The 23,791-nt window shown below is 50.2% G+C and overlaps 1 protein-coding gene and 1 non-coding gene across 3 annotated transcripts; both read right to left on the bottom strand.

Moving 5' to 3' along the window:
• Positions 1 to 246: 246 nt before the first annotated feature.
• FBXO31 (F-box protein 31) lies at positions 247 to 18,888 on the bottom strand. 2 transcript variants are annotated; one of them, XM_072346243.1, is made up of 10 exons: positions 18,473 to 18,888; positions 14,373 to 14,444; positions 12,559 to 12,645; positions 9,696 to 9,772; positions 8,268 to 8,435; positions 7,669 to 7,743; positions 5,956 to 6,065; positions 5,159 to 5,312; positions 4,674 to 5,038; positions 247 to 3,533 (listed from the first exon to the last, which is right to left on the bottom strand). In XM_072346243.1, exons 1-10 carry the CDS (start codon positions 18,858 to 18,860, stop codon positions 3,311 to 3,313), a joined length of 1,719 nt encoding a protein of 572 aa, XP_072202344.1. In that variant the 5' UTR covers positions 18,861 to 18,888; the 3' UTR covers positions 247 to 3,310. The 2 variants fall into 2 exon arrangements, with proteins under 2 accessions (XP_072202344.1, XP_072202345.1); XM_072346244.1 differs by lacking the exon at positions 12,559 to 12,645.
• Positions 18,889 to 19,229: 341 nt separating this feature from the next.
• TRNAM-CAU (transfer RNA methionine (anticodon CAU)) lies at positions 19,230 to 19,302 on the bottom strand. Its single transcript has one exon. It is a non-coding gene; the product is annotated as a tRNA-Met (tRNA).
• Positions 19,303 to 23,791: the final 4,489 nt, after the last annotated feature.

The raw sequence follows: 23,791 nt of genomic DNA, 5'->3' as shown, positions 1-23,791 counted from the left end.
TCGCATTAAGGATGAGGGGGGGGGGGGGAGGAAAAAAAGCAAAAGTCGTGCTGGGAAGCTGGGTGAGCAAGTGAATTACTCATCATCTTCCCAGCAGCCAGGACGAAATAGGCCAGAAGCAATTGCAAGGCTGCAAAGAGCCGGGTTCTGCAGCACGAGGTGCACACAGCTCCCCAAACACACAGCAGGAAGGTGAGGCCCATTCGATGCTTTGAACTGGAACAAAAGAGAAGAAGCCAAGAGAAATGAGTTCACAAAACCTCCTTTATTATTATTATTTATTATTATTATTTGAAATTGGAAAAAGGCTCGTTGGGTAACAACAACCATCAGGTGTTAAAAGGACCACGTGGATTCCATTGGGATTCTGCTCAGCTTTCAGGCAAAAAGGGGTTGCAAAGTCACACCTGGATCCCGCACGGCTCCGTTCCTCTCCAACACACAAAAGCAAAGGGCAGCAGAACCTCAACCTGCAGCCGGGGATGCAGACAGAGCAGCTGCCTCATTGGGACCTCACTTATCACATCTATGTGGCACGGCGAGAGGTGCTGGGTATGCAATGCACCCCATTTCCACACCACACCCAACACTCCCATTCGGTTCCGCCGCTATCTTTTTAATTGATAAAAAGCAATAGAAATAAAAGCCAGCCTTTGAAAGCAAACACTGAACCAGCTGCAGCCTTTTTCCTGCTGCCTACACCTCCAAGCAAGCTTACAAGTCAATCTGCCCTCTCCCCAGTATAACATCCCTGTTCAGTCGCCATCCACCCCAATGCAGGGCTCAGTGTCACCGTGTTGGAAAGCTGGCAGCCCAACTTACAATTGGTGCCACCCTTTTTTTTGGGCTCCTCTTGCCACAAAAACAAACACCTGACGAGGCAGCGTGGGCTGCAAATAGCACGAGCTCAGTGCTGTCACAGTGCGTTTATAGCGACGGTATCGGGCCCAATGCAAACAAATGGGCTGGAGGAGGATCTCTGATGCTCGTGTTTTCCAGCTGGCCGAAGCTGTGTGTTTTGACAACACAAAGCAGAGTCCAGGAGCAGTTTGAGCACGTTAAGTCATTTTGCTTCGAGTTCCTAAATTAAGAGTTAATTAGACGCTGTGGCTATTGGGGCAAAGCTGCTCTGCAATCTAATTGCACTGTGTTTATTGCAGAACGTTTCCATCAGGATTCTTCCTATCCAGGCAGGTTGTTTGCCATCTTTCTCAGCAGCTGGAGCCAAGGCCAGGCAGGTAGACCATAAACCCACAAAGGCTGAGCTGACACATGGAAAGCTCCTGCAGCACTTCCCTCTCACCTTCACATGGGATGCACAGCAGCCATCCTTGTGCAAGCAGCAAAAGCTGCACGGAGCAAAGCTCTCCTGCCACCTGCTGCCCAAGGCAGGTTCTGGCAGCGAGGAGAAGCTGAGCTGCAGGTTATAACTCCTAGAAGCACTCACCTCTAACACACAGCCAGCTTTGCCACTACTGATAAGGCGGTAGGAAGCAAAGAAGAAATCACCTTCACCGTTCCCAGAGGGCTGTGAAACTCAACCCAAAGAGACAGGAGTTAATCCTGTGATGGATGTGACCTTCTGCTCTAAATCTCTGCTGGAGACTCGGTTCTTAACACAGCCCGAGGGAACACTCCAGAGCCACAAATGGCAAAAAGCCCTTCTGAAAGGGAGAGGAAAAAGCTGCTCCAAGTGCTCCGTAAAGCTCAAATCCTTCCTGCACAACACACACACACATTGACAGACCAAAACCTGCAGAGCTGTGTTAGACAAACCCATCTCATCGCTGGGGGGGGGGGGAACTGCAACAAAGGATGCGTTCCACTTGCAACCAACACCTTCCTCACCAACTGCTGCTCTTCTTCTTCACACCGAGATCCCAATGATCTCCTACAGAGACAGAATTAATAACGAAAGGGGCTGGGATGGTTTGCAGCACAACTCACAGTTTGTAGATTTAAGCTGGGCAGGATTTTCCTATGGTGCATTGCTGAGCAGAATTATGGCCTATGGGGAACCTGGCTCTCCTACCAGCAGCCCACTGAGGCATCATAGAAAGAAACTGAGCCCAGGAGCTTTCTGTGCAAGCAATCAGCTGGGATGAAACAAGCGTGGCTAGAAAAGGAACAGAAGGGTCTTGTGAGCAGAGCAGCAGCAGCAGCAACCTGTCAGCACCAACCAGAGACACAACTCCTCACTGCTCCCTTCAGCCTGCACAGGGCAACCTGATAACTGCAGCAGTACCAACAACAGCAGCAGTACCAACAACAGCAGCAGTACCAACAACAGCAGCAGTACCAACAACAGCAGCAGTACCAACAACAGCAGCAGTACCAACAACAGCATTCCTGCTGCCTCGCACCGACAGGACTCACGAGGCAGCACTGGGGTTTATTTCACCCTTGGTTTTTTTTCCCCCCTCCATTAGATTTCAGGCCCAGCTTTTGGATACAAAGGCAGTTCTGAACGCACCAGCTTCTGCTGCTCAAACCCACTTGTAGTTCTGCACCCAGCTCCTATGAGAAACAAGAACACACCAAGCTGAGGGAGGCAGCCCTGAAGCCCAGGGACAGCACAGCCATCGACCTTCAAAAGCCATTCACAGAGGGAACCTTCCCCTCACTGCCCAACAGGGGATTTCTCTATCCGCTCTCATTACCCAGCCAGAGATGCAGGGATATGACACACCAGCCCCTCTTGATGATGCAGCACCCAGAGAAAGGTTTCTGGAGAGGAGGACGTGTTTTGCTCGGCGCCGATGCAATTAACATTAAGCAGCCAGCCAGTCTGCAGCAGGGGATGGAGCAGTTTGCAGGAGGGTAAAGCAGCTCTCCCAAGAGGACAGATAGGCCCAGAGCACAGCAAAGGCTTAAATGAATCCTCTCCCTGCAGGAGAGCTCGCTCCATGGGAGACTCCTAATGGCCACTGCAGACGGTCCGTGTCCATCCAGTTAATCAGATGTTCTGTGATCCAACTCTGAGCTTCGGTTATTTTTTGTTCCAGCACATTCTTTTCTTTGCAAAGCTCCGTGTCCTCCTCTGCAGGATCCCTTCAGCCATTCAAAGCTACGTTACAGACCAGGTACCAAAGACTGCTAAGGGGAACGGTGAGGGGGCACAGCAGGGAGGAAAGGGCACTCGTGGGATATTTTTAACAGGGCTGTGTACATTGAAAGGGGGTAAAAAGGCTTTATTAAAAGTGCATGCTTTCCTTCAGAGGTACGAAGAGCAAGGAATCCCCAGCCTATCTCTGGTCGGGGAGCGCAGCAGCCTTTGCAGCCCCTAGCCCTGTCCATCACACATCACCCATCAAGTAGCCAACGACTGAATATTCTTCAGCATCTCATCAAAAGCCTCCCGGGAAGGAGCTTCTGCGTTCTGAAAGGAGACTTTGATCCGACTGTACAGACTGAAGGACTTCAGCTCCAGCCAGATGAATCCAAAGCGATCGTCGTCAAAGAGAACAAAAACACCAGGCGTTCGTTCGGGGCTGGTGAAGCCATGGCCAGCAATGAGCCCCGTCCCATAAAAACTGCAGGGAGAGAAGAGCAAAGAAAGGTTGAGGAACGGCCCAAAGTGCCCAATATTGAACAGTAATCCTATTTAATAGCATTACTACGATCGATCCAGTGCCAAACAACCTGCCTCGAGCAGAGCAGGGAGTTTTAATTCACTTGGTTCTCATCACAAAACACCGCTGATATCACTTCTAAACCAGAAAACCATCCATTGCTATGTATATTTCTCTGAGCCCTCCTGGAGGCTCCCGGCTTCTAATCAGCACCTGCAAAACGAGGGTGAGTTTTTCCTGTAGCTCAGCCCAGTGATTCAACTGAGATTTATGTACTTCTGCAACTCGGAGATGAACCTAGAGGTGCAGACAGCCCTCAAAGGAAAGAAAGCACACGAGGAGGGGGAGATCAGAAAGGGAAACCTTGTGACAAACAAAGGCGAGAAAGGGAAATCTTAACGGGAGCTGGGGAGGGGTAAAGGTCAGTCTAACCTCCAAGCAAGCAGCAGGTGGAGCAGGGTTGGATTCAAACACAGCTTGCGTGTGACAGCAGGAGCCTTGTGGGATTAAGCAGCTATTGGTAAGCTTTTCCATGAGCACAGATGTTTGGCTGAAGGTCACCTGTCTAAGCCTCAGCTTCTGGGCTCTGTTTCCACACCTCATTTAGCATTCTGCTTCACTGAGCCCAGGCTCCTCTCTATGAGGCTCACTGTGAACCTGCACCTCCTGCTTATGGTGCTCAGCACCTCGCAGAGTGGGTGTCAAGGCAGCAGATGCCAGGGAGGGGTGGGAGGGAGCACTGTGTTCCCACAGCCAAGGAATACAAATGACACACAGGATCAGGAAGCAGCTCAGATCTCCAAAGATACGAGCTGAGCAGTTCTTGGAGGGGATAAAAGGGCAAAATAGAGAAAGGTGCAAGCTCTGGAAGTAACAGGATGAACACAAAAATCTACAAAGGAAGCAGGATTGCAGACGGCAGCATGGTTAAGAAAGAGGATCAAGCGAGAGTGGAAGAACAGGGCAGCAGAGAAAGAAAGCCTGAGCACAAGGGGCTGGGAGATCCGCGTGCAGGTAAAGGGCAAACAAATGCAGCACGTGCTTCAAAGATTCAAGAAGCAAATGGCACAAACAGGCTACAAAACAACTCGCCCCCATTACCAAATGCGGCAGGTCCGGGGATAGTCCTCGTTCCTTGATATGACCCCCATGGGCAGCACGAAGGGCTGGGATGCTGGAGCCTTGTCCTGGGCTGCCCGCTCTGCCCCAGCCGCAGTCTCTTCCCCCTCAGCACCTTCTCCTCCTTGGGGCTGTGCAGCAGGAGAGGAGGCAGCCTGTTGAGAGCCATCCTCGTCCTCTCCCCGTTGCTGCTCCTCCTGCTCCTCCCTCCGCACCTGCTCCTGCACCTCCAGGACGATGCGAGAGAGCTCACTGAAATCACGAAGGTTCTCGATGTCAGGAAGCTGCAGGGGGTGAGCCAGGTCTATCTCCACAGTCTGCTGCCCAGCTGGGATGTTGGGATCTCCCTGGAGAGGAGAAGAAACAAGGCTGCAGCACCTGATCATCTTCCCCTTTCTCTTGTGGATCCATGGCATCAATGACAGATTAATTTAACAAACAGGTGGGAGAAGTGAAAGCACACTCACAGTGATTTTAGTCCCCTTAGCTTTCCTTCCATGAAAGCTCAACATGACAATCTCCAGCCCGTGGCTCCCATACGTTCCCTTGAAGAGACCTGGCTTGATGAGGTCGTCAGGGCTGCTCGGAGGGAGGTAGATGCGTCGATATGTCAAGCAGTTGCTGTGCAAAAAGAAAGGTCAGAGAGGTTAAGAGAGGACTCCCAGACATGAAGAAGGTGTTTGAGACAGCTCTGGGTTGCCATCGTGTCAGAAGCAGGATGTGTGTTCTCAGTGTTACAACAAGCTCCACATTTCATCTCAGTCATGTGCAAACACACCTCCCCTCCACTTCCCTCTCCCAGTCCCTGTTAGCGCACCACGATGCTCCTGTTCCAAGGCCACAGCAAGCCTCAGAAACACTCCCTGGCAGTTCTAAAGGACCTAAGGAGCAAAGTGTATCTCAGTGTCTGCTATTAGGACAAGATAAGTTCTTGAGCACTGTGCCACTCCTGCCTAGTGCACCACAAAGCACGTTGTTTAGTAACAAGGCTACCAAGCAGAGTCCCTCGGGATCACAGCTATTCACTCTGCCTTTGAAATGAACACTGTCAGATGGCTCAAATACCGTGCCTAGCTATTTTAGCAGACGTGTAATGGAAGCAGAAAGGGCCGTGCTGCCCCATATCTTTGCACAGAACCTAAACAAAATGACGTTCCTCTGGCTGTGAGAGGTCATCACAAGCGTCCTATTTTCAGAAGAAATGATCTAATGTGGTCTGGTAGTTGCAGGAGCCTTAATACCTAAAAAGAGCTGGTGCCCTTACTCATATTGGCTGGTGTAGATGAACTTCATCAAGATGAGCTCTTGCATGTGCTCGTGGAAGATGTCCTCCAGCGTGCGACCCCACTCTTCCCGCAGCCACGTCCGGAATTCCTATAGGAAGACGAGAGATGTTGGCACAGGGGTACAGCTCCCCATCTGAGCACAAAGGGCACACACTGACAGCTGTGTATGGGGGGGCTGGGAACAAGCAAATATTGCTGCAGAGTGGGCAGCAATAAAAGTTTAACTGTTATGACGGTGACTGCACTACCAGCAAGGCTCTGCACCATAAAGATAGGCTTCCCTTCACATAAATCCTATGTGAACCAATGTGACCCCTCAGAACAAAAGCATAAGCATCACCTGTTACTGCAAATCAGCTGATCTGCTTCTATGTCCTGATTTATCCTGCAGGAACCCATCTGTGTACCCATAACAGCCTGCTCCTGTGCCCTTCCCTAAGAACAAAAGGGGAAGCTTCTGAAAAGCACTGAAGATTTAGGGGGTTCAATCCTGCCCGTATAATAGTGATGCAGCTAAATCTGAAAGATATATCTCCTGAAGTCCCTCCACACCAGCTTTGACAAGTTAATACCCTCCCATGAGTTGGCCTGCTAACAGCTTACACTGAGACAGCAGCCTACCCAGCAGCATTCCCAACCTGCTTTATCTTCTAAAGCCAGATCCCCCAATTACCATAACGTCACCCATCCTTAACATGGTGCTTTGAAAGCATTAAAGCATTTCTCATCTGCTGCAGAAGCAGAAAAACACTTAATGAAACCTTTCACCCAGCCGTTCCCCATTAGCAGGCAGACATCTTAAAGCACAAGTTAGAAGCAAGAAAGGGATCAGGTCTGTCATGCTGAGCAAGCCGGGCTCCTGGCTGCAATGCCACTACCTGGAGCAGCTATGAATTGAAGGCTTCCACCCCAACAGTTACACCTGCAGCTGGGAGCAGGATGAGGTAGGGATCTGCCTCGCTGGATATGCCTTACACAGTCACCTTACACAGTCACGGGGTAAACAAACAAATGGAGCTTTAATCCCACAACAAAGAAGACAAGCAGTAGAAAGGTGCCCCGCTGACAAGCCCATATTCAAATGCAGCTGGTGTTCAACATTAGGAAAGATCTTCATTATACAGACAGCAGTACTGCAGAGATCAATGACTGGAGAGCGTAGCAGCACACAGTGAACACCGCTGCCTTTCTTCAGACAGCTCTGCTAACAAAAAGGACCAGCACCACAGCACAGGTGCTCAGGATCCAACAGCAGCGGGGAAAACAGCACCTTGCTGGGAAACCCTACCCCTAAAGCTCTGCTTTGTTCAGCTGGATGGACAGGGCAGCCTGCTCTCACACTGCTATGCACTGAGGTAGGGCCAGGTGTCCAGCCAGGTGCTCTGTAAGCATAATGCTGAGCTGGTCCCATCCGCTGAATCCTTACATCAAAGCTCAGTGCATGCAGGAGATCCCCAAGATCCTGCAGGTCTTTATGTGTGCCCATTTTAAGCTTTGATTCAAGCAAGAATCAATTCCACACACTCAAGAAAAGATGAGAGTAAATTAGCCTCGGGCTACCAGCTTGTGCTTTCAACTATGTCCAGATACACAGATCTCAATATTAGCTACAAGCTTAGATAAGGCAGCAGTGCTTTATCTTCAGAGAAGGGACACACAGCAGCCCTTAAGCCTGGTACAGCACCTCTTACCTCCTGCCTTCCCCCTGACATGCGGTGGTGATCTGTCTGGTTGCACTTGGTGGAGAACTCGTCCTTCTTCACAATCTGTAGTTAAGCATGGAAGAGAACTGAACAGGTTACAGACCTGATGAGAGATGCCTGGGATGACTTAACTATGACTGCTCAGAGTAAATGCTTTGCACAACAAATGTAACTGAATTAGGCATGGGAGAGATCTCATTAAGAGATACTCAGTGCATCAGCTATAGGACAGAGAACTAACAGCCACAATAAACCCAGTGCATTCTAATGAAAGATCTTATCATGTTGCCTCTCTGAGCTGTTTGTTATTTTAAAGGACAAGGAAGCAGCCCCTCAAAAAGCTTTTCAAAGCATTCAGCTGAATGGGATGATGCTAAGTTGACTTCCTACAGTCTCATTTAGCACTGGAAAACCAAGCAGGTCTGTGTGGATGCACCCAGCAGCTGAACAAGGCCACTTTACACATTGGTGTTCCATCCCAGGGCCATATCCTGATTCTTGTTCAATCTGCTTTACAGCCAAGCGGAATCCATACATGCATAGACACACTGCCCCTAGGACTTGTTGCAAACACTGGAGCAGCTCACCTGGATGTGGCCATTATGAGGTCCCTTATGGCCATACATACACTCAACCGTTGCAGATTTCCTCTCCATGAGATGGATCCTGAAGAGAGGTTTGAATCTCATCGGGTCATCGACGTGAGGGTCGTGAGGTGGCAAGTACATCCATCCAATGATGAACAGACCATCCACCTGCAGGGGGACGGGAAACAACACACACAGCATCAGCCTTGCTCACGTCCTTTGGAGTTCACTGCAAACAGCTCTGGCGCCTATCCTACAACAGGGCAAGAGCTGCAGAACAGCTTGCAGCATTTCCAAACTGCTTTCCAGCAATTAAACCAGACCATATGCACTCACAGCACACCCCTGGTGAAGAGGGAGAGGGTTTCTTTATGAGGTTTTTCTACACCAATGGAAAAATCATCCGGCTTTTATTGTTGCAAAGGACTTTGCGACGGATGCTCAGTGCACAGGATCCGGAGGGAGAGACCACACAGCAAGTCAAGCTCTAATTAGTTTGAGAGCTCCTGCTGGCAGATCCTCAGAGTTCTGCTTCTCGTGATTATCTGCTCCTCTTGGATGAGGAATTATTTGGCTCTTTTATTCAGGGGCAGCACAGGAAGCAACAATCCTCTCAGCACAGAAGCACAAGCGCCAGCTCTCCTCCTGCACGCCTAACAGAATCCTTCCCTTCCAGCCCCACGATTGCAGAGAAAGGGTATTTTCTGAGCAGAGATTTGAGAGGAAAGCAGAACAGAGCCACGAGGGCACGCTTGTTTTTGTAAGGTCACCACATCATGTAAGCATCGGTGCACTTGGATGTACTCTTCTATCAGTTCATGGCATAGAACATTGCAAAATCCTAAAGACAGAGCAGCAGTGGCCCTTTGTTATGGGTCAGCCTGCCACCTATTGCACTCTGGTGCAAAGAGTAAGGGCTTCTGGCGAGCATCTTGCCCAGTCTCAGTAATACAGCACCGAGGTTGTTCATTAACTGCTCTCCCCAGCAGCACAAGAGCTGGCAGGCTCCACAGGTCTTGCATCAGTAAAGGATGGTAAAGAACAGAAAGGTGAGGTGCACAAACAAGGGCAAAACCCTTTGCAAAACACTCAGATGCAGGCAAAGGTTAAGCATGGGCCAGCGCTAAAGTCTCTGTGGTATCAAAGCACTGTGCCAGCCACCAGAATAGCAGCATTAGACTCTAAATGAAGCCTCGCTCTAAAACATTCCTCATATCTTCCTGCGTGTTCCTGCAGCTACGTGGAGTGCAGCTGAAAAACAAAAGGACTATCAGCAAAAGGTGGTGATGATGCAGAGATCCAAGGAGCAATCTGGGCACCAACCACGTGCTTGAGTGCTGATGTTTAGAGTTCTCAACACCACATAGATGGTGAAGGGGCATTCAAAAGGCTCAGTCCTCCACCACAGCCCTGGGATGAGGTACTCACCACCACGTTCAGCAGTCCCCCATAGGGCCCGATGTCTGGCTGCCACAAGCCCAGGATGTGTCGGTATCGGTGCAGCACTGGGGAAGAGTGAGACACTGATGTGTTAATGAGCTGAGGAATTAGGATTCGAAAGGAAAAGAAACAAAAGGGGGAGGAAAGACTATCACCAAACTGCACACCACGCCGACCAATGCCACCCACACAACAGCATCATAAGGAAGTGAATGCTGGCTGCACCCAACCACAGCGAGGCAGTTCTGAACTGAGGCCTCCCATGAGTTGATGAGGATTTCTTGCCCTCTGAAGCTCTGCTGCACTGCAGGGGGCAGGAGTTTGTTCCCAGGACCTTACACAAGCAGACAGCTCAGTGGGAGACCTCTGCAACGTGGTTCTGTTGGTGCAAATCACACGCCATATCCAGAGCTAAAAACAAATCAAGCACCCACCACCTCCAGCTACCAAAAATGCACCTGATGCCTCACGCTGCAAAGCAACAGAAAATAAAGACACGAAGGCAGTAAAGAACAGGGAAATGTGAGTGTTCGGAGTATTTCCCCTCCTTGAAGGGACAAACTTGCCTCCAGGGTTAAGCTTCCTTCTTCAAAACAGCCAATAAACAGCAGGGCAAAGCGCACAGACCATGCCAGCTCGGGAGCTGCAGAACTCGAAGCAAGCTGCTATATGTCAGCAGTGCCCAGAAGCTGCTGCCCAGCCCCTCTCACAGCCCTGCTGCAGCACAGGAGGCTCCTGCTCCTCATCTCTCACTTGGGTGCACTTTCGATCACGTCAAAATTAAAGGGCAAACAGGAAAAGTTCTTTGAACTGGGGCTGACGCCTGCACAGAGCCATCGGAAGGGGAGCTCCGAGATGCTGCCTGCCTCCTCTCCCAGCCTCACAGCGATGCTTTTTGTCCATACAGTTTTCAGATACGACCAATAACCTTCACGTGTAGGTGGCACACACAGTCCAGCACCTTGTGTTGGAACAACAGGACACGGGTTATTTCTAAGAGCTTTGTCTCACACGGATGCTCCTGGCCATCTCAAAAAGGCACAACTTACAAACCCAGCATGAATAATGTTTTTTGTTTCATGTCAATTGATACAGGAAGAACCGAGTTGAAGTGCAGCTTTGTTCCCTTCAGTACCTGGAACAGGGAAGACTGTAGGGGTGTCTTTAATACAGCAAAGCAGAGAACTTCCACGGTGGGTGAGAACAGCAGGGAGGGTTATCCAGAGCTGAGCCAGCTGGCCCAGAGAAGCCTCTTTCAGTCTAAAGGCCCCAAGAAGCCTCATAGTAAAACCTTGACTTCCTTTTTCAGGCCTGGGGGCGATTGTATTTTCTTTCTACAAAGTCTCAGCGCTGCAGTTAAACCCACTGCTGAGTTCCAGCCCTGGCTTCCTCATGGCAAGAGGTGGATGGATCCGACAGCTGCTTCCCTCCCTGCTCCTCAGAACACAGCAGCACTTGGGCTGCTCTCCAAGGCTTGCTTTCCTCTGCTATGCACAAGCCCTCCAATTCTTCTCAGTCCTGTTGCCTATCCAAACTTCTGAGCCCACGTGCTGCCAAGTGGAACAAGAAATACACCCATGGGAAGCTTCAGCAGCACTCCCACTGGGGCAGGCTATTACCCACAGTGCCACACACAACCCTGCAAGACCTTCAGATGGAAAAGCAGCTTGGGAAGGGCTCGGGTGAGCAGTGAATGCCTCAGCTCCCATCACAGGAGCTGCCTGGGCAAGATCTGATGCCTGTGCTCTTCAGCAGAGCCACAGGACACACAGGACAAGGAGTGACACAGAGCAAACACACGGAGATCCAAGCAGACACAGCAGAGCTGGCACACCACAAACACCACCGGTGTGGGAAGGCACTTACAACCCCAGAATGAGTTATTAAACTAGGAGCACAGCAGATGCTTTCATACATGTCTGTTTTAGCTAAATCCCATTACAATGCCTGTGTCTGCTTTGAAGGCAAGGCAGAAATAAATGCATACACCCAACAGGAGGGATCAGAGCAAGACACCTATAACCAAACTGAGCAGGAAGAATGTAAGCAGCCCTCAGCCAGTGGTAACCTGCAAAAGCTAGAACTTCATGCTGATTCCTGCAGCAGCGCTGCCACTGCTTCTCTGCTGTGGCCTGCATTAATGACAAAGTCACCATGGCCTGCTGTGCTTCTCTGAATAGCCCCTGCTCAGCTGTCTTCTTCAGCACGGGTAAGTGTGCAGCATTCACTGCTCCCATTAGCACGTGTGGAAGAACTCCATTCCCAAGCACTTGTGAATTAGTAACCTGAGTTTCCAAAGTGACCTTATTTCCCTTCCCCTAAGGAGCATGAGAGACAGCTCAATACACCTTCCAGACACCAAGCAGCACAGGCTTCCCTCATTGGTTTAATGTGATCAGAACTCCCCTCAACGCTTGCAGGAGGCTGAGCAGCAGACTGGAGTGTTTTGCTGCTCTTCCCTCAGCATTTCAAAGCACTTCAAAAAGAGACCAGCCCATAAACCTGGTGTTGTCACTCAGAAGGGTCAGACCGCTCCACAAGAACTGGAACAGGTTGCCCAATGAGGCTGTGGATGCCCCATCCCTGCAGGCATTCAAGGCCAGGCTGGATGTGGCTCTGGGCAGCCTGGGCTGGTGACTGGCGACCCTGCACATAGCAGGGAGGTTGGAACTGGATGAGCACTGCAGTCCTATTCAACCCAGGCCATTCTATGGTTCTATGAACTGCTCATGAAACCCTCCACGCTGTCCCAAGATCCACCCCAAAAACCATTTGCTCCAAGCAACGTCACACTCCATGCAGCATCTCGTGTGTGCTCAGTGCAGGAAGCATCAACCAGCAGGGTACGTACGGCAGGTGTAAACATCTCTGTACTCCATGTGCTCGTAGTCGGGAAGGATTTTCATAAAACGCCCCGACTTCACCCGTGGGTTTATACCTGAACAGACACAGCAGGGTAAGTGCCAGAGAACTCAGCTCCACCGTCACCTAATGATGAACCTGGACCAGCTTTACCTTCTGAGTTCACTTCCAGCTGCGATGCATCAATTTGAGGTTTCCAATTTGCTTCCTCAGGCACAGCCAGTGAGCAGAGTTACTGACACAGAACTTGGCACGTTCAGCATTGCCCAAGATAACATTTACAAATGACATCCAGGGAAGTAAAAGTGAACCCCCCCCCCCCCCCCCCAAAGCTCCGTGGTGTGACAGTAATGAGCATCACTGTCTGAGAAGTAACTGCACGGAGGGCAGCCCAGCTCTTGGCTTAGTTGCTAACCCTGGTTGGCAACCATGCTGGTTAGGATTGCTGAATGGATAAAGGCTCTGCACAGTCCTTCCTCATGAATGCAGTGAAGACTATTGCAGGGGTAGTCCTCATACATCCCGTGATGTCGTGGATGCAGAAACTACAGTGGTGGAAGGGAAGACTGGCAAAATAGTCGCTGGTTTCATAGCACACAACAGAACTGCCCAACAAGTCTTATCAGACTCTGGAAATGGCAATAGGATCTCTGGTGCTGACCACGTCTCTGAGAGCTGGCTCAGCATCACCCAGCCCTCCCACCCTACAAGCTGAGCACTTCCATTCCATGTGCACAAACAGAGGCAGTGGGTGATAAAGTAGTTTTGCCTGAGGATGCTCAGCAAGTCTAATAGAGAGGATTAAAACCCAGAAGTTGTTCCTCTCCAGTGTGAAGATCAGTGCTCGAGGTAATCACTGCTCCAAGGCTCAGCAAATAGAGCAGATGTAGAAGTTGAGCTGGTTTTTGGTTCTGCAAAGTCTATAGAGACCTCTCATGATTGCAACTTGGGACAGCTACTGCTTTTGCTATCTAAAACAATCTTATCTGAGCAGCTCGAAACCACAGGTTAAATCTTGTTCTTTATACTGAGGACTACAAACTCTTACAAACTATGTGGTGGTGGAACCAAGATAACACAGCCTGACAGTGCTGCGACAGGAGCTCCTGGAGGCTGAGCAAAGCTCTCAGAGCAACCCTGCAGCTTCTGACTGCAAAGGGCAAGAGTTGGTGACAGGGAGATCCTCACATGGATCCCTGCCTCCATCTGGGCTTATCCTGCTTTCTTCTGACACCCCCTAAACCATGAGATAGCAGATATACCTTCTGCAAGGTTAGGTGCTGAATCTGAGGTCCCACTGCCACAGCCATCCCTAAAACACAATGGGACCTGAGCAGAGGCCAGTCCTGCCATGTCCTCCTCCACCGGGAGCAGCCCAAAGGACCCCACCAACAGCTCTTTCCCACTGTCAGCACAGAATGGCATCCTTACACAAGGACCAGCGTTAACTTCATCATATTGGGGCACTGGCAGCCTCTGGCTGGAGAAAACATCAGTTAATTCCTCAGCAAGATCTGAAGAGGGTGAAACAAATGGGATGAAAAACCTTCATTATGCTCGACAAGAAACTTTAATTCTGTGCCTTTTTCTACCAGAGGATTGGAAGACAGATGTCCCAGTTCTTGCTATCTGCTCAGTATTAAATCAAATCCCAAATGTGTCAGCTTCACAGATGCCTTTGCCATTAGAAAGCAGGTCTGAATAACTTCCACCGTCAAAGCCTAATAAATATTCAACACGTATACGCTTTCCAAGCTGGTACTGAGCAAAGACACCCAGATCTGTAGCAGCTTCATCACTTACGTTTGGCATAGACATCCCTGCAGGACACTCCTGTGATCTCCAACTTGCGCAGGTTTTCGCAGACACCATATTCTGCAATGACACAGACAACAACGTCAGCTCTGCCATTAAGGCCTTTGCAATGCAGGATGGACAGTGAGATGCGAGGTGCACTTTTGCAAGCTGGGGCTCATCAGTCAGAGAATCTTGTTGCTGCTCTGCAGAGGAAAGAAATGACAAACTGGAGGTAATTGCATTGCAGTTTGGGAAGCCAGCACTTCCCAAGCGATGCCTGCAGTAAATATACAGCAGAGCAAAGTTACAGAGGCTGCCATCTACACTGCAAGGGGTGTGAAATGTGAGAGACGTACTCATTAGGGCTCCGAATACGTGCCCATTTAGATCAAATCAGGAGAGTGCATAGTAATTATTTACTCCCACTGAGCCACCCAACGGAGAAAGCTGCTTATTAGGATCCAAAGAAAAGGTCACGGACTTAAAAAAAGAATGAAATGGAGACATAAAACAGACATCAGCGTGTACAAATATGGTTACAGATGAAAGCGGATCAGACGGAGATGGGGCTGCCCAAATGCCTTTGATTGCACACAGAACGCCCTGAAAACGAAGCAAGCCACAGACCTTGAAGGCAGCTTTGAAGCACCAAATGAGATCATTTCGCTTTGTTTGCTGGAAGTCAACACCCAACTTCTAAGAAATAAAAAGCAAAGACTGCCATCTCACTGCAAGGAATCCTTAGGAAAGCAAAGGGAGGAAATGAGAGGAGGGAGATCCCAAAAAAAACCCCATCATCAGCAAGCAGCACGCTGCTGCAGCAGCCCTGTTAGATCTCAGTGTGCAAAGCTATCCTCCTCGATATCAAAGACCTCCGTACTGCAGATCAAACACAGCCAGATGCCAAACACCAGGGCTGCCAAACACCGCTGCCTGCTGCAAAGCGAGGATCCATTTTTCATATAGGAGAAAAGCAGAAGCGTCCCTGAATGAATCCAACATCAGTCAGTCTATAAATACAGCACTTGTGACACACAGACATGATGAGAAAGCAACCGCAGAGCTTACCGTCAGCCTGCCTATGGGGAATACACACACTGCATTACATTGCTTCGGGTAAACAGCGAGTTCAATCGGGGTAAGAGTGGGCAGGAGGTACAAAGGCATTGCCCTTCATTAAAGGATGCGGAAGCCCATGGTAAAGTTCCTGCTGGCTTCCACAGAAGTCAGTTAGAGGAAGTTCTATGCATCAAACACAGGGCAGGATGAGGAAGCACAATTAGGCCAGAGAGCAAACAGACCAGCTTGCAGGGAAGCACACCCAGCCCAGCACAAACAAGCCACTGAGTGCTGGGCTGCAGCCAGCCAACCCTGCACAGCCAGCCTGCAGATCTGTAACCAGAGCTGAGCTGGAGGCTGCACACTGAGCACCATGCAGCCATCCCATGGCTGCCAGGCTCAGGGAGGCTCTCAACTGCTGTCCATGTGTGTGCACAAGTGGGTATGTGTGCCTAATAACTGCATCAGAGGGGCAGAGGGAACGGTATGTTTCCTCAGCTGATCAGAAAGTCAAGAGGCCTCGTAAGATGAGGGAAGCAGGGTGGATATAGCCTGCTGTTTGTAAACAGCTCACTCTTTCCACCTGGCCATGGTGACAGCAGCATGCAGGCTTTGTGCAGCAGGCATTGCAGCTAGGTTACATTCAGCCTCACGGGGGCCTGCCTCCAGTAGCCCTGCTTCCTTCCCATTTTACCTCCTGCATCCATAAAAACACTCCAAGTGCAGCTCCAGGACAGACAACTGCCAGCACATACCCTGAACAACAGAGAGAGGTGGGATGAGGTTTAGATCTCCAGTTCAGTTCCCTCAATATGGACTTATCTCAGTGCTGCAGCTCACCAAGTTCCTTAAGGAGTGAACGGCCACAGAAACGTACACGGTTAGAAATAATCCTGCTTTGAAAGTAAGGATGGAAATTGGTTTCGAAGCTCTTCCTCGACCAGCTGCAAAGTCTGTTTTATTAGGTTTATAACGAGTGCTTGGAAAACGTGCCAAACACGCTGACATGGTGCTGTTTCCATGGCCACATGCATTGGAATCAAAAGGACTTGGAAAGGTATCATGAATCCCACTATTACCTCCCCTAAGTGTAATCTACTCCCCTGCTTGTCCATGGCAAACAGAGCCCTCCTTGCAGCTGTGCCATAACCTGGAAGCAGGGAGTGTTTCCACTGTATTAGAAATAACACAAAGATCACAGCACTGTTTTCCCCCATGTCTCCCCCAGCAGCTCCAAGCACTGCATGTGGACACCTACAGCTCAGAGGGAGTTAGGATGCCTAGTAGAGCTTGACACCCTTGCTGCTAAGGTTCGACAGTGCCTTGGCTAATCACGTCTTCTAATTAGTCCTAGACAAAGGCATGCTTGCAATGCCATGCACAGAACAGAAGGCACAACCTACAAACACACCTCTGTTCTCACTGTGGGAGCATGGATCCTCCAGAGCCCTAAAAGAGCTGAATTGCACCCAACAGCCCCCACTGAGCACACAGAGCAGACTGCCATGCTTCTCCCCAGGAACTCTCCAAGCTTTGCTCAAGGTGAGCATCCTTAACGCCTTGGTTGACGCTTCTGCAGGTCCAAAACTAATGAAGATTGTTGTTACAACTCAAAGCCTTTTCCAGGCATGTTCTAGAAGAGCTTAATCTGAACCCCTGCTCTGTTTCTAAGCGTCCTGTTGCTCTTATGCTGCTTACAGATGAAAGTTGTGGCCTACCAGGTGCAGATCAAGGTAGGTCAAGCCACGAGCAACAGTGCTTTAATTCAGCTCCCACTGCAGAGATCAGCAATCTCCTATTTATAGACAACATGAAAGCGACTGCAATCCTCTTCTTGCCAAAGAAGCAATTCAAAGACATTGTTTACCCCAAACGGTTGCAATGATAAAAGGACAACAGCCCTAAAAGTCACAGCAGCAGCGTTACACAACCGCTTCTGGTTAATCCATGTACTCTCCCCATAGACAACCAGCAGGAGAAGCCACGTTCAGGACAAGCCTTCTGGATGTTTGGACCATTCACAACATGTTTCCAAGACTATTTTACAAGCGAGTACAAGAGGAAAACATCGGTTCTGAACGGGCAAAGCCAGCACTGTTGCTGCCCAAGGTACAACGTGGTTCATACAAAGCGCTGCAACAACCCCCTCAGAGATGAACTGTTGCATTTCATTTCAGGGTTGTCTTTCTTTGCTTATCTCAAATGGTTTTACATACAGGACTGTCACAAAGTCAAACCTGACCACTAATTACGCCCAGCTTTCAGACCTGCTGCCTACCTAGGCCTCACAGCTTGCACATCGTGCCTTTGGTACAATTACCTCCATCAAACCTGCAGCCCAATATGCTCTATGACTGCAGCTGGAGCTGATATATCAGAAGAAACAGAGGAAGCAGCATTAGGAAAGAGCAGAGATTTGGTTTGAAGCACCTCTCACCTTGTAGCTAATGATAAGTATAAGGAAAGAATGGGTGTTATTTGATTAGCCTGCCGCCAGGAAAGCGTTAAGTTATTGGGATCAGTCCCTGCTGAGCAGAGAAATAAGAATGCTTTGGTGGATGTTTGACAAGTACAGCCTTTGTACTGTCCAGGGTTCTTGGGTCGTGCTGATAAAGCACCAACTCATTCCTGTAAAGCCGAATGCATCCAAATGCATCCTGCTGCCTTATAGCAGGCAGCCTTTCTGACACACCTACAGCTCTATGAGCTCCCTGGTACCAAAACCAGAAAGAACAACAGTGAACATAAAGGATTCCATAAGCTGGAAGCACCCAGCAGGACGGCACCCAAGGGCTCCTTCCTCCCCCAGCGCGGTGACCGTCCCCCCCTCCCACCTTCCCAAGGAACCCCCTCCTCCTCCCAGGAGGATGCTGCAGCCCCAGGCCTTCTCCCTGCCCCCAATGGATCCATCTCCTCGCCAGTCACCCCAATGCTCCCCATAACCACCACAATAACCACCACTATAACCACCACTATAACCACCACTATAACCACCACTATAACCACCACTATAACCACCACCACCCCCCTCCCCGTCCAGGCGGTACCTTCCCTGCAGCGCCGTCTCCAGATGGTGTCGGTGCGGAGGATGCGGCGGAAGGTGGTGCAGACCCGGGCCAGGCTGGGCAGGTCGGTGCCGGGCAGGGAGCCGAAGATCTGCACCAACAGCTCTGGGGGCAGCTCCAGGAGGGACATCGGGGCCCGCCCGTTCGGGCCCACCTCGGCGGGGTGCGGGGCGGGCCTGGCGCATTCGATGCGTTCCGTCAATTCATCGTCCTCCGCGGAAGCGCCTCCGCCGCCTCCCGCCTCTTCGGGGTCCGTGTCGGTGTCGGGCTCGCTGTCCCCTCCTCCTCCCCGTCGCTGTTCCCGTGCAGCTCCGCGCCGGCGGCAGCCCCGCGCCGGGCCGACCCCGCACAGCCGTGCGCACACCGCCATGGCCGCCGGCGATCTGCGAGGCGGGGCGTGGCGCGGCGTGGCGCGGCGCCGATGGACACGCCCACTACCAGACGCGACCAATCGGAGACGCTCTCTCTGCTTGGCCACGCCCCTTCGTCGGATAACGGTCGCTCCGGCGCCGCTATGCCCTCAGGGAGACATGGCCGCCGGGTGGGGCTCGCTCGCCCCCTGGCGTGTGGGAGGAACGAGCCGCCCAGTCCCGCGCGGCTGGTTCTCCCCACGGCACCCAGAGCGTGTGCCACGGAGCCCCGGCATCCCGCTCTGCTACGGCTGGAAGATAAATGTTAATATAAGGTTAACTTCCCTCACAAGAGGGGAAAAAAAAAATAAAAAGGAGGAAACCCGACTTGCCCCGTGTGAGGATCGAACTCACGACCTTCAGATTATGAGACTGACGCGCTACCTACTGCGCTAACGAGGCTCCTCGAGGAGCAGCGCTCTGTGCAGGTCTCTTGTCCTGCTCCTTCCCGATATCTCGCTCCGAAGAACCGCCCCGTTCCCTCAGGGGGAAGCTGGACATTGTGCCAATGGTCGCGCTTTGTCATGTTGGTCTGCTGTATCCCGAACCCTTGAGTGTGCCTGGACAGCCCCACGTGAGTAGGAACGAGGGCTGCTCCAACCTGCGAGGAAATTAAGCTGTTTCCAGATAATGACAAAAATGAAAGCACACCTCGCTTGCCTCTCTGCTCCAAAGAGTCTCTGCTCAGCTGGGATTTCGGCAGTAAAATGAGCTCTGCATTCACTGAAGCATTTGGCAGAAGCGCTGCCCTGAATCCTAATGGCTGGGCCTCACCCTCTGCGGGAGGCTCAGAGCAGCTGTCACCATGACAGCCTGACTGCAGGTACTGAACAGAGACTGGAAAACAGATATTGATGCCAAAAGACTCCAAACTCTGCCCAGGAGCATTGCTGCAGGGAGGCTGTCTGCCTGCAGTGTGACCGCCGGCACAAAAGGAGGAGGAATATTGGACACGAGGCGCTCCGAATAGATGAGATGAGATGTATGATTGCTTTGGGCAGCCTGAGGGTTCTGCTAAGGAGTCCAGCAGGCAAACCTTGTCACTGGGACAATAACCCGAGTTCCAAGAATCATGCATCCGTGTGCATCCATTGGGTGATGACAAGTGCAGGCTGCAAGGCTAGGTGCAAACAAATCGCTACAGCACAGCATGAGCAATTGCACAGCACAGCCCAACCTGCTGCATTGCTCCCTCCAGTGCAGCTCATGTGCAGAATGAGGCTGCCGTCTTTCAAAGCGTGCCTTTGGTGATGGACAAGTTTGGTGCCTGCAGCAAACGGCACCAAGAATCAATGAGTCACCTCCAAGATCATGCTGTTTGGAAACACATTTGGGGCTGTTTTCCACCTGTACTGCATCACATGGGTTTTTGACCCATTATTCAAGCTCTCTGACACGGCTCTTCAGGGCAGAGAGATGTTCTAACCAAACACAGCTTCAAACTTCAGTCTTTCTCTCTGTTGCTTTCTTTCTCCTCTGTGCCACCGAATCCATTATCTGAATCTACCAGCTTTATTTGTTCCCACGGGGGATAGAGCAAAAGTGAGTTATCATCAGCACGCATCCGCTGGCACAACCAAACGTCTGAGCACCCTTCTTTGTAAACAACCCCAGAGGAAGAGCCTAAAGCTTTTCATTGCTGCTTCAGGCAGGCAGCTTGCAGACCTCACCACTGGGCTCTCCAACAGGATGTACCCAGAGTGAAAACTCATTGTTCCATTTCTCTCCAGCAATTAAGGAGCTGATGCAGCTCTCTCTCTGAAGTCAATTAGAGGCTTTGCTCTCGCTCTGAAGGGCTTTGGATTGGTCCCAGAGTCAGCGTCCTCATTTTCTGTAATCCTGAAGTGTTTGTGCCTTCCCAGGCTCGGAGCAGGATGTGCCAGCTGACGGCATAGGCAGCCAATTAGAACCCCATCAGCTGGGAGAGGAACTCTTTCTTTTCCATTCGGCGAGGAGGACAGAAAACTGTGGCGAGACAGGCCGAGAAGGATGAACAAATTCTGTTTGCAACACAGCATACTTGCAGCATGTTTCTTTAGCAGAAGCCTGCTGTGGGATTTCTGCTTTGCAATAAGCATCCTTGGAGGCAGGGCACTTGGAAGAGGGAATATAACCATGGAAAGAGCAAAGAATTTTGCTTCCTTTTTTTGTGTGATGTATGTATATATATCACACACATCATGTTTTCATCCCAGACATGATTTCTTTGGTGTTTCTTCCCATCTTCTCCCTTCCTGTCTGGGCTTTGATCTCATCAGATATTGCAGGACAAGCTGGAGCACGGACAGACAGGGCTCATCTGGGGAGACCCAGAGCAGTACAGAAAATGCTGATGGCAGCGACTCAGGGACTGCTTTGCATCCTTCTGCTTTAGAGCTGAGAGCCGTGCCCTCTCTTTATGAAAGAAGGCATGCTATTTCTTCAGCAAGCTGTCCTCCTAATGAAGTATTATTTGATCCAATACCCAGCTGTGGCCACAAGTGCCTGGGGACACCAAAAACGTGATGGCACTTCTACAAGGAGTTCCCTCTGCTGTGGCCACGGTCCAGCTTGAACGACATCACTGCGCCCAACACCTCTGGCAGCTCCATTCTCAGAAGCATTATCTTAAGGACGGGTCATGGGACGGGCAGTCAGGTGTTCAAGATGCTATTGCTAGCTCGGCTGCTGAGCAATGGTTGTGCAATGGTTGGCAGCTGAAGCCCTGCATGCTTCAGTTTCCCATGATGTGAATAAGGAGGATGTTTACTGAAGCCCCAGGCTATGTAGTAATCGGTTAATTGAAAATGTGTGGAGGTCCTTTAATCCTAGGTGTACTAAACAGCAATGGAAGGTTTTGCTGCATGCTCTATCATTCCCCAGCTATTCTTCCTACCCTCACACTGCCATTACTGCTTATCAGGTTATGGATAGCTTTGAGTGAAAGGCAGCGCATAAACACAAGTTATTGTTGCTTCCACCAACCGATTTAATGTAAAACCGATGGCTCCCATTGAACAGTTGATCCTGAAGCCAAGAAATATTTGCTGGAGCAGCAGCAGCAGCAGCAACTGATGTCAGGGTTATGGCATATAGCAGTGATGGCTCGGGCAATTCTCATAGGGGAAACGCAATGAGTTTTTAGCTGAGTATTCCAAGAAGATGTTTTTGTAATGGCAATCCATACGGCTGTATATTCATTTGGATTTAGCTTCAAAAAGAAAAGCATCTGGTTAATAATCTCAGAAGGGCTGTATTCCAGAAGCCTTGTGAAATACGCGGCCAGACAGAAGAGAGAAACAGCGTCAGTGCTCCCACCAAGGAATAGGCACAGCTGCTTTTAAACCTCAGAGAAAAACCTCACTTCGTTGTGAAGCAGCTAAAATGGAAGCTCCATTTTCTCTGGGGCAAAAGGGATGCGGGAGGTTTTTCCCCAGGGAAGCACTGGAAATATCAGCTGGGGTTCAGAGAGTGATTCACAACTCATAGAGGCTTTTTAGCAACAGGGAAAAAAAAAGAAGAAGAAAGAAGAAGAAAACCCAAACAAACAAATAAGCAAATACAACAGCCTGCTGGAAGAGATAACAGTTGGGAAACACTGACATCTTTAATTCAGAGTGAGAAACTCGTGTAGCCTGCTGGATAGGGCACAGATAGGAGGATCAGAGCAAGAATTCATCCCACCTCATGTTCTGATCTGCTTTGTAAGCAGGCAAGTCACATCTCTTTCTACATGAAAGAGGTACTGTAAGAGATCATTTACTTCCCCCCTTCTCCCCAAGATGAGATCAATTCTCCCTAAGCTCTTCCATAGACACATTTCACTAACTGCTTTTTAACATCTGATGCTGACTATCCCATTGCTTTCCTAGGCAGTTCACTCTGATGCTCCACTATTCTTACCCCTAGCCCCACGTACCACTTGTATCGCCTTTTCCAAGACATAAGCTCATTATTTCCCATCCGAGACTCACTGCATGCAGAGTACAGCTAATTCCCTTCTGCTTTGCAGCAACCTTTGGCATGTTTGAAGGCTAAATATCGTCTGCTTTCAGCTACATCTCCTCCTCTTCAGACTTAAGTGCTTTGTAAAATGTTCTAAGGCTATCAGAAAAACGCTCGGCGGGCTCCATTTCTCCAAGGGCTCTGTTCCAATGCAGTCACCAAATCGGAGGCAACTGCAGCTCAAAAAACAACATTTTCCCATGGTAAAACTGTGCTACGGCAGCACCGGCCCCAAAGGCTTCGTCCATGCTGTCATCCCAACTGCGCCTAACACCTTGCTCAAATCCAGACTTCACCAACTGTCTGTGCTGTTGAAATGCAGACACAGGCTAAGGCTGAGATGAAGAGGGAAAGGTCAAGCGAGTCACAGCGCGGATCTAAGTTTTCCTTCTCACCCTCTCTGCAGATTATTCATGAGCTGAACATGTGATAGCCCAGCCTGTCAGCAGGCGCTCTGATTGTGGCTCTCCCTAAGCACCATATGGATGCTTTCAGACTGAGCCGCAGCCCTACTAACAGTTGGTAGCAGGGAGGAAAATCGCCTGACTGTGGAGTGCTCGCTATTGTTTAAACTCACCTGGGCATACAGCAAAAACGAGGGGTTTCATTAGTGCTTGTCTGCCTGCCTGCAGTCATAGAGAGCAGCATCCAGGGAAATGGGAGGGCTCAGAGCATGGTGGGATGTCCTCAGCAAGTGAATGGCTTTTTTTAACAGGCATTCATTTAAATAAGAAAGAATGAAATCAAGTTGGAAGAGAAGCTTGGGATGGTTGGCTTCAGCTGCATGGGATTTCTGATCATCACCCATCACCTGCTGTCTCTGGACACCAATGTGAGCACTCACACACCTCAGGGCTGTTTTTTTCCCCCCCCCTTAATTACTCACATCCTTAACGATCCCATCCTA

Source organism: Excalfactoria chinensis, chromosome 11 (assembly GCF_039878825.1).
Source record: "Excalfactoria chinensis isolate bCotChi1 chromosome 11, bCotChi1.hap2, whole genome shotgun sequence".
In the NCBI taxonomy this organism is placed as follows: domain Eukaryota; kingdom Metazoa; phylum Chordata; class Aves; order Galliformes; family Phasianidae; genus Excalfactoria; species Excalfactoria chinensis.
Note: the sequence above shows the minus strand (reverse complement) of the source record. Positions and strands in the feature narration are given on the sequence as shown.